Genomic DNA, 11,835 nt, shown 5'->3' with positions numbered 1-11,835 from the left:
AAAAAAGGAAAAAAGGAAAACAAAAGTCACCCCTCAGGAAACGAATAAAAAGAGGCGAGTCGTAAAAATACTGTAATTACCTATAAAGTCAGGTGCAGCTGAGACACGAATGACGTACTTTTAGATAACTTTCTTTAATATACTTTACTTATTTCGATGAGTGTGTATAAAGCCTTAATTTTGTCTGATTGTGTGTTTGTTGTGATGCTTTTTTGTTTTTATAAGAGTAGAATGGAGCAGAATACAGTGGAAATGTTTGGAGGACTCTCTAGAAACAACTTAGACTAGTATTAACAATAAAGAAAATATATGTAGAGTTGTGCCACAATAAAACAAGTGAAGTTCCGCATTAAGAATTGGTAGTGGTGATCATTTTAATAAAGAACTACATAATGCATTGCTCAATGCACACACGCGTGCAATGCATGCATGCTGGTTTAAATTAAACTAATATTACAACGAATTACTATTAAATTTTTCATCGTTGTCTGACCTAAAAAGGGTCCTGAATCGAAAAAAGTTCTGTATAAAAACAAAAGTGACAAACAATAAAAAATAAATAGTTTAATAATTTATTTAGAAAACAGTGGTACTCATATTTCGACATTAAACTCTCAATCTACTTTTGACTAAACGAAATGTTTAATGTTACAATAATACGGTCATAGCTTTATTTTATTCTTACTACAATATACCACTATTGTTATAATTTTATATTATTGAAATTACGGTTCTTAGAATCGACGTAATAGTATTATTTAAATGAGATCAAAATTAGCACCTATTTGGCTTTTAAAATACTAGGAAATCGAAATAATTGTTGCATTTAAAACTAATTCTACTAACAACATTAAATAATAAAAGCTTAATCTATAATATTGTTTGCAAATTGTTTCTGTGGTTTTCATATATTAAAGAAATAAGTTTTAGCGAATATTTTTGGAAAGGTTTAAGTCTCGGTTGTCTTTAAAATTATTTTACAGAAAAAAAAAATTTCTAGCTACAATCAGTCTTACTTCGAAAAATGCGTAGAAAAACAGCTAGCTTAACAGATGTACTATATCTTTTCGGTAAAAAAAGAAACAATTTTCACTACTTACAATTAAGATTTATTACCTAAGTTATTATAGATACCAAACATTTAACTAACATTTCCCTCAAAAAGTCGTAAACCTAATGCAAATTATTTTAACACACACACGTCCCCAAAAACGGTGACTCACAAAGACAAATTGTTACTTAAATTTGAACCAAACGAGAGCTCTCAAATAATGTTCATGTCGTATGAGATGAAGTCATTTTTAAAACTCCCCCTCTCACTGATTTTAGTCATGTTTGATGTCAAACATTTGTCAATGTATATCGTCTTATTCTATAAATAACACGGATTTCTACCCTTGTTATTGTAGAGGGGAATGTATTGCTTGGAATTGAGTAGTTGTTATTGAATTATTTTGTATTGATATGTGGGTTTGTACGTAATTTCAAGTCAAATGGTTTTTTGATTAGTCATAAGGATAAATGTTTCTGTATCAAATTCAAGGATTTTCTATTTGTTCTAAGAAAATATTTGTTTGAAATTAATTCCTCGTGTTATAAAAGCGCTTTTAAAAATAATGAAGCTGTGCAGTAATGATATTTAATTTAAACTACTACTTTAAACTTCTCCAATTTAAAAATAATACCAGTATATTCAAACAGTTTCATTTTGAAAAATGAATCCGTTCTTTATTTAACTCATTAAACTTTATATTTTTTCATTTAAGTGATTTCTAGATTATTTGGTGTTCTATAAATATTAACAAAATTCACTGTTGAAAAATACATCGATAATGATAAAAAAAAAACACAAAAATAAAAATCCCAAACTTCGCAAACTAACAACCGTATTAACAAACTCCCGAACTGAGCCGGTTAATTTCTAACGACATAAATAAAAACAGAACGGGGAAGACATTCTTCGAGTGGAAATAACAAACATATCTCTCGAACTGAGAAAACAAACAACGCGTGTTAACATCTGTCGAGGGGCACGAGTAACGTACATTTGATGAATTATTGCTTCTCATTTCCAGTTTTAGTTGTTTCGGCAAGTTTAAATAGTTGTATTGTAGAAGAATGGAAGTAATGGAATAAAGTTATTTTTTTAAATGTAACTTAGCGGGTATGACACATCTTATACGTATCTTATACATAATATATAAAATTCTCGTGTCAATATGCTCGTTCACGTACTCCTACGAAACAGCTTGACCGATTCTCATGAAATTTTGTGAGCATTTTGAGTATGTCTGAGATTCGGCCAACATCTTTTTTTCATACCCCTTAGTGATAAGAGTTTTCCACCCGTAGGATTTTTTTTTTTTTTTTTAATCGTCGCATTCAAAAATACAGACTTATAGCCATTTTAGTATAATCTATACGGCAAAGAAACGTTTGCCGGGTCAGCTAGTTTGTAAATATAAATAAAAAAACAGACAAATTAAATAGATAAAATGATAAAAGGGCTCACCCTTTATTACATACATGGGACTAACATTAGTAATTTTATGACAAAGCGAAATTTTTTGTCTCATCAAAAAAGTGCCACGACATTATTCTTTTCTAAAAAAAATAAGTGCAGATTTTAACATCAGTCAAATTCCAAAGTGTTATGACTTATTTTCTTAAGCATAAAGCTTAAAAAAATAAGTCCTGAAATATTTTTGCATTTAAACATAAAAATAATAACTTGTCTGTTTAATGTTTTCTTTATAAATTGAAGTTTGTTCGTCATTCTTATTTGTGTACTTTTAAGATTTATTCCAGCTGCTCTTTTAGCTAAGTATTGTATTGTTATGCAAATATTTTGAACGAAAATATTTTGCTGAGAAATTATTCTGTGCTTTCATTGTGACAGACAGAAAACCAATATACGTATTACAGTTGTAATAAAACGTTATTGGAAAGTGATAGTCGCTATTAAATATTTATTCCGCCAGACTTATTTTGTTATAGGAAGAATTGTATTGTTTTTTATCAATTAAAATACTTTTTAAGCAAATAAACTCTTTTGTACAAGTTGTATGAAATGGCTTCTTACATTTCAAATATCATTACAATTTATGTTCTTTTTATTTCTATTACTCCTCTAATTATTGTCAGTCATAGAAATATTCAGAAACCTTTACTATTTCCCGGAATATAACGAAGGCCTAACTAGGTTTTGTCAACATCGGGTTAGCCGTTTTGGGACCAAAACCGGCACCTTCAAACTACTAGTTATCTTTTAAACTCATAAAATTAGTGACAATGGAGTTTAGAAATGTCCAATTCATAAAAAGTACATCAAATTAGTCAATCGCATTAATAAAAATACTTTCAGAACATTTTGTTTGTCATTCAAATAATTTATATGACTGTCTTCAAATTAAGAAACTGTGTCATCACATTCTTGTACAATCGCGTCCAAAAACCGACTTTTATGACGCAATAGAATGTCAATATTTACAAAATTACTTCGAACTACTAATTTTATATTCTCAAATTCACATGTGTCAGCGATTGTACAAATACTTGTAATTCTATACGTCAGTGTTGATTGCAGTTAATTATAAAATCGTCCCCTCACATTGTCAAGTCTATTTTTGTCCATACTTACTTTCTCATCTTCAACCAAATTTCGACCTTATTCTTCGCAAGTAAAGTTATTTTTAGTTTGATCGTGTTTAGTACATTTAAGTTCTTTAAAGTATAGTGATCTTAAATCAAATCTAAATCAGTGTACAGAGCTTTAAGGATATTACTTCCGCCATTAAAACGTTTTCTTTGTCGTGTTAAAGTTGAGCGCCGTTGCACGTTATAACAGAAAAATCTTTCAAAATCCCCTTACTACTTATTCTTATTTTATCTTCTATATCTTTTTATACAATTTCGCCTTTAAATGTATCTATGCTGTGGTCCTAATAGTACCTAGTTTCCGTGACTGCAAATCACGGGTTTGCGACACACGTAACTTTTAGGTGTATCGAGAGAACAGGGTTACTTTTGAATACCAGGGTTACTTTAAAATGGAAAGAAATAGGCATCTTTAAGGTCACTTACACTATTTGGAATGCTACAATTTTATTCATAGCGATATTAAGTATCAAGAACTAGAAAACTGAACTCGTCGCTAGCTTTTACGTTAGCTATTTAGGTACTCGTACTTATTTCTATAATCAAATTAACCCCAAATTTTCTTATTTAGCGCCAGTCTTTGATATTAAATTTCTCTCCTTATAGCTTTTCGAAGTTAAGTTATGAGGTTTTGTGTATGGCAATAGTATGAGACATAACTATAGTTCATGGTAATACTATTTTAAACCGTAATACATGTTGTCCTGCTTTCACCTATCGGAGACATAAGGCGTGGCTTTACCAAATAAAAATCTTTATACTATTGGTAACCATTGTTTTTGACGCAGCAAAACGTAATACGTATGAAACTTCATAACCTCTTCTTTGAATTTAAAGCCATACACGCACCGCGCATACGAACTTTATTCCAACGTTCTCGATTCTAGGTACTAATATTTATAGCCTTCGTTTAATCGCATAGAACTTATTAAAGTGAATGTTTGCGTAACCCAGATATAGCTAAATTAATTTAATTTATGATGTAGAGTATAAGCTCGAAGAAATGCTCATTGTACATCCACTACAATTCTACATCAAAGTTTGTTCCGTGTGAAATTTATCCGGTAAAATTTTACGCATTTTTTGAACAAGTCAGTCGTCTTCGGTGACCATATTGGTCATATTGATTTTGAAATTATTTACTATTTTAAAAATAAAATGATCATCCAAACTGGTCATTTAGTGATAAATAATCTATCTGTCTTTTACCAAATCATGGTATTATCGTTTTCTCGAAAAGTATCATAAAGTGACGCTCTACAGCGTGCAATTATCACGATATAACTACTTTATTATGACGTCAGCTCAGACGAACAAACATACACACCTACACATTTTTAATATCATATTACGTAAGCTATAATGTTCTCAGCCTTCACAGGTTTCTAAGTTGTTTATAATTCGATTTATCATTCTGTAATTTACCTTCGGAACTTGTGTTTAAAGTGCGAGCTTGGTTTACAATCGTTTGATTAGTTTCCTATCGGTCTTACACGAAGGATTAAATTTGAGTTGGGCGAGAGGGAATGCATGGTTAATGACTTATTAACTTAACTAAGTTTTGCCCTTTTGGGTTTACAGTTTGTCGTGTTACTTTGCTTATTGGGTTGTTTCTTCTTGACAGATGTGAGGTTAGAATTTGTTATATTAGTTAAGATCATCTATACTAATATTATAAAATTGTAGAGTTTGTTTATTTGTTTGAACACGCTAATCTCGGGAACTACTGGTGCAAATTCATTTTTTTTTTCATTTTAATAATTTTACTGTTGGATATTTTATTTATTGAGGAAGACTATAAGCTATATAACATTACGGCACAACCATTAGGAGCGGAGTGTGTGAAACGAAAAATGTTTCAAAAACGGGGAAATTATGACCCATCGTCTCTCATGTGTCCGCGCAAGCGAAGTTGCGCGGGTCAGCTAGTTATCAAATATAATTAGTATTTCATTATGGGACATCTCAATAAGTAACCTATTTTATATTTGTAAGGATTAATAGAAATGCCTCATTTACAGAAATGAGGGCAATTATACATACATTACTAATTAACTTAGGAGATGCCACATTGAAGAGAAAAAAAAAACTTTAATTATTAGGTATCGTCCGCTATTTACCTTTTTCTTGATATACCTATTCCACTCGGTTATGCTAAATAAGTTAGCAAAACATTTCTGTAAGACCTAATTTAAAAACTTTTAGGCGTTGAAACTTCCGTGGTAAGCTTACTAATTGCTATACTCACATAACTTTACTCGAGACCTAAGGTGTAATGTAATGTAAATATAAATTACATTTTAACAACAAATTCAATCCTAAACGGGAAACTGGAAAATCTAAATAAATGTTATTGTGTAATAAATATAAATGTAATAGATTATTTTTTTTTGTCTTGTTCCCGTGGCAGTAGGAACAGACCAAAGAAAAACATAAAAAAAATTGAGCAATTTACATTCATACAACTTTTCGTACATGGTCACTGTACCACCATTTTCTGCAGTTGGTATAAACGAGTATTGAGATTTGACAATTAAAATGTACTGAACTATTCATTCCTACGGTACTAGCTAGAATCGCTCATCAGATTATCCCAAAAAAATTGTAAATAGATATCTCGCCTCTGGTTCCGATTCGAATATTAGCACAAGTCTATTTATTGATAAAGGTATTACAGTAAAAAATTTAAATAAAGTTTGTTTTTAATAAAGACAGTCTCTTAAATCAGTGTTGCAATCATCATAATCTTAGCTTCCAGGAAAACTGTCGACAATAATGTTAATGAAGGTAATTACAAAAAAGAAAGATTTTTCTTATGGTAATTCTAAACAAAAGATTTAAAAATTAACATAAAAAAAGAAATTTAGAAAGGGTGACATTGTACTGTTTCATTGTGGGCTGTGACAAGACAATCGGTGACAAATTGTATAATGATATGAAAGACAGGTCTAATTTGAATTTAATTTCTATGTTCAATATTTCCTTTCGGTTGAAATGTAAAACAGAATCGAACGTGGTAGTATTATTAATTAGGTATTTGTTAAGTTTTTTTTTATTGTTCGTAACACAAGTAAAATCGAATGTTTTGAAATCAAAATCTTGCCGTATTTTATTTACCCTTCTAGCACCAACCCCTTTTCTAACAACCATTTTAGTATAATATATATGGCAAAAAAACATTTGCCGTGTCAGCTAGTATTTCTAATAAATCTGTACAATAATTATGACCTTTGGTAACATCATTGTATAAGTGCCAATTAACCTTATTTTCTAGCACTTCATAATACATGTTAGTAACAGTCTAAAACAACGAACTATAATTAAGAAAACTTTCACATAAAGCCATCTTTACATCAAAAAGAAATAAGTCACTAAGTAACATCATTAAGTTCAGAAAGCTCTCATAACTCTTTCGCTTTTAAAACTTATTGGAGCTGATGAAACTAAGTCTGGCGTTATTTTTACATCAAATTCTTGTGAGAAATTAATCAAAGCCTTTTTTGTCTCGCTTTTGACATACCTTTGCAAATTATTGATAAAATTTTGTTCATAAGATACGAAATGCTTATGAAATAGAAGGAGCACAATAAACGCATACTTATTTGTATTTCTATTAAAAATGCTACATTGTCCTAGGTAGCCTCTTCGGGCATAATTTGTAAAACAAATATCAGTTATACCTATATAACGGAAATTATTTAGAATTTTAAAGGAAATCTTGATGATCGCAATAAATATAAAATTATAGGCGCGTAAATAAATTTTCGCTTTAAAGTCTCTCAGTAAAATTGTATCGTTTAAGCACGAATTTCTTTCCCAATATTTCAACACGTAATAAACCCGATATCAAAGTAATAGTGGATAATTATCCCTCGTTAGGATTCATACAAGTAGATAAGCTATTAACTGCCAGATTAAATACTTATTAACTTCGACGTGTTACTCGTGAAACGTATCTCTTTCAGATTTATGTACATTTTAATTGCGTCTTCACACAAGATTTCAACGTTACGTTTCAACGGACCATGGCCTGAATGCGAAAATCTCTTCTGTCCCTTTCGTTTCGCACCGCAAGCGACCTGCAACCCTTACGAAAATCGTTTGCCATCCCTCTCCGACAGGCGCTCGGTTGGCACCGGGCTATTCCCTTATGTAAGTCAGTGCTTTCGCGGCTGCCTCCCAAAACGGACGCGCGCGCTCACACAGAAAAAAACACCACCGACGATGCCGATATACAACTTGTTCTTCAAGCCAAATAATATCAGTGAATTTTCATGTGATGCGAAACTTTTATGAACACGAGTGTGAACAGTGCGCGAAGTGACCGTAAAATTTGCGCCGAAAATGTTGTATAAAAGCGAAAATTTCTTTTAAACTTGCGCGCAGGGATTAAATAAGATTTATCATCAAAAACAACGGAGATTTTCAAGTTAATTTTAGATGCTCCTTACTCATTATGTTCTGTAAAGTAATCCAAGCACGCGTTAGTAAAGTCTCTAGTGCTGTACAATTTATGCGTCAAACATCGGTTAAGGATAAAATAAAAATAGACGAACATTAAGTAGGAACTTTAATATATGAACCGACGTTCGTTTTAACTAAGTGTCATAAAACTATTTGTCAGCGCGTTAATTACCACGTAGAATAAATGTTGACGTATTTAGTGAAACCCAGTAGAGTAGAAGCGAATAAGTTGTGACAACATGTTTAGCTATTTGGTAATTAGGAGATAGATGTAAATGGTAGGATAAGGAACAAATTAAGTGTTAAGTGACGATGAAAAGAAGAAGAGTGTCAAATTAAATATTAAAAATAATGTTTATCAAAATGGGTGGAGATTTGAAAAGAATAAAGCGGCATTCATACGTACTGAATGCGATACTGCTATTCATCTCGATGATTTACGGTGAGTGATTGTATTTTACAAATGTAGCGTCGACTTAATTAGAATACGCTTGATCTTTTAATTAAAGCGTTGATTGATATTGAAATGGTGGATATCTGCAATATTGGAAATGTTGCATAACACAAAATGCTTTATTTTATATGTGTAATATAACGTTAAGCTTTTAGTAGATGATTTAGATATAACCTTTTTTGTGGTGGTGTGGATTTTACTACTAAAATGTAAATGTGAATTGAATATTTTGAATGAATAAATGCTATACAATATTAAACAGAATCCTGAAAGACAACCTATATTGGAAGATACAAATATATTGTGCGATAATGTCATCAAAAATTCCTATTTTGTTAAGGAATTATAAAATTGCAGTTAATCTAAGTCAATCGCGATTAATACTGAAAAGGCTCTATCCGATAACAAATACCCGCATTATAAATGAGAAATACCAATCATTTGTATGAAAGGGGAATACAAAGATATCTGTGCAATCAGACCAAAATCCATCCGAGCAGATTGAAAACTTATGTACGCCGACAATATTTCAACGGGAGCGAGGAAAGACCGTGGCTGGATTAATTGCTTCTGTCAGTAATTACTTCGAGTAATGTAGTACTCTTTCAACATTAATCTCTAAAGGATAAGCTTTTACGCTCACCCACTCATTTAAATGAAGTTACAGTTAGCCCGTATGAGTAATTATTGTGATGGACCTAGAATGCACCCTTGCGGCACTCCAGTTTTATTGCATTATTAGACTCTAATCCGGAACGTTTAAGTTCGACAAATTAATGCAGTGAATGTGTAAGTTTTCTTATTATGAGTTCAAGTGGTGACCGAGTTTGAGAAGTTCATTAAATCGGTTCAATTGACTTTACAACTCGGTAGATTGCATCTAATGAAAAAGTTGAAAAATAATTAAGACACGCTTTATTCTTGAATGAGAAAATATTTATTGGATTTTATCTGACTTGTTTATAAAATATTAGCTTACAGAGATAAACTGTTTCAACAATATCAAAAGAGATAACACTGTTAAGAACAATTTTGACTGTCTAAACACATTTTATGTTAGTTCCAAGTACCGAAACCATAAACTTAGATAAGCAATGATGTTCGTCGAAAAACGAATGTTTATCTTTTTCCTACTTAATCGTTCTTCAAACCTCGTACTAATTAATAAAACTCTTTAAAAGCGTTTCCCACTTGAAGCTCTCGTAACGTGGAGTACTCTTGAAACCTCTCATCATGACCTTCTAAAGACTTTATATTGATGGCCGCGTCTCACAACTTATTGCATTTACGTAATTTAATTTTTCCGCTCTACATTCTATAAGAAAAACACGAGGCATCTTCACGAGTTAATTGGGAATACGCTACTTTATTGAAAACACTTTTGCAAACTAAATATAGGTGGGTTTGAATCAAACCTGAAGCGCTACGATTCTATTGAATTCTATATACATTGACAGGTGACTGCCCTATCTCGACAGGCCCTCGCTTACAAGTACCATAGCAACCTACTTTCCCCTGACTTAATACCAAGATAAACGGCTAATAGAACAACCGCTCTTTCGAATGAATTAACAACCAGAAAATATAATAAAACTCAAAGAATAACTTTGACTCCTGCCACTGAAGCATATTCTGTTCATGTAAAATTAATAAATCCATATTGTCGTAAACCATTATAAAACTTAGTCACTTCCACGAGAGTTTTGAGCTAAATTTAATTATTTTGCTCGCTGGCAATCCGAAAACTTTTCAATTGAACAAGTAATTTTCGGAATCTTGTAACTTTTATTGAAGTGAGGAGCAGGGAACGAATTAAGATGGACTCTTTCGGTGGGTCATGAATGAATTGGAATTAAATCACTTTTGTGAGTTTGGCGTCGCGGTAAAAGGTTTCCGAGCTCTAAACTTTACTCCGAATTTAAGAGTTTTCTATTGTATTCGGGGTCTCTTTTGATTTTTTTCGTATTGACTATTTTTTATGAAAGTGGCAGTTTTAGTCCATTTAACAAGGATCGTGTCGTGCCTAATAGAATGTTGCCGTAGGTATAGGTAGGTATTATATTTTCGGTGCGCTTAAACCTCTCGTATATTTTTATTCTTATATTCTCACGTTGGTTTAAGCTGACTGTGAGAAATTGTTTGCTCCGGTGCTCTTGTACTACGAGCGAACAATTCTTTAGAGCACACTACACTACGACGATCATTAAAACAAAGTCTTTTTTTTCGCTAGACATGTTTTGAGAGATGCTTTGATGTTGAATGAAACTCCGCTTACCTTTGCTCGAATAAAATAAAAATCTACGTGAAAATTATGAACAAAATCTCTTTGGCATGTTACAAAGGTTAAAAAAATATGTAAGTATACAAACTTTGACAGAACTTGAGTTTTTTGAACTTATTTTACTGTCTGAAAAAAAAGGTACAATAAATTGGATAGATTGTCAAAGACATAATTTAGATGTTTTATAAAGTAATAAAATAACTAAATTAAAAAAAATACGACATCGATTATCCTACGCCAATATGAAGAATTTCATCTGAACTAAGAACTCAGCTAAACAAACTTTTAAAGAGAGAGGAAATTTATAGCTACCCGATATAGATATACAACAAACACATATATTTTCCTATACGCTGGAAGATAACGCTTTAATCGTCGTTAATGTAATTCATATGACCGGGATATGTAGAACCGGCAGATCGGAATAAAGTGTAATGGCTCATAAACAATGCTATTTTGTTGCCAACCACACAAAGATGATCCATTTTCCTCGACAAAGTCATACAAATTGTAACCAAAGATAAACAGCTCGTGAACATGTTTTGTTTCATTATTCTTATTTATAAGCAATGGATATTAAACATCTTATCTCAAAGCTTCCATTGAAACACTCTCATTCAACGAGAACACATTAAAGTCTCGCGAACTGAACAATTGAACAAGGGTCTTGATCTTCAATTTGAATACAAGGAATAATGACGTTATTTATCCAAGTAATATAATGTTATCAAAAGAAGAAAAAAACTATGAAAAAGCCAATTTCAAAGCAAAAGCTTATTGAAACTCTCTGTAAAATGTTAATGGAGGGAAACGTCGAAACGGCGCCCAAAGTTGTTCCGTTTGCTTCAATGTGTTTTAAACTTTATCGTTTGTACTTAAGGTTGAGATTGGTTCGATGTTATATAATGTAGTGCGTACGGTTAGTGCTCCGATATTATTAACGGTATTTTTCAAATGGAGGTTTACAAAGTTGAAGTAC

At 31.6% G+C, this 11,835-nt stretch overlaps 1 protein-coding gene across 1 annotated transcript in view; it reads left to right on the top strand.

Moving 5' to 3' along the window:
• Positions 1-7,830: 7,830 nt before the first annotated feature.
• The window catches only part of LOC142976720 (uncharacterized), an 89,141-nt gene continuing 85,136 nt past the window's right edge, over positions 7,831-11,835 (top strand). The window contains exon 1 of the mRNA XM_076120236.1: positions 7,831-8,563. Within this exon, the coding sequence (XP_075976351.1) occupies positions 8,473-8,563 (91 nt within the window). The 5' untranslated portion in view covers positions 7,831-8,472. The remainder of the gene's footprint in view (positions 8,564-11,835) is intronic.

Source organism: Anticarsia gemmatalis, chromosome 11, assembly GCF_050436995.1.
Source record: "Anticarsia gemmatalis isolate Benzon Research Colony breed Stoneville strain chromosome 11, ilAntGemm2 primary, whole genome shotgun sequence".
NCBI classification, from domain to species: Eukaryota; Metazoa; Arthropoda; class Insecta; order Lepidoptera; family Erebidae; genus Anticarsia; species Anticarsia gemmatalis.
This window is presented reverse-complemented; position numbering and strand designations above follow the sequence as displayed.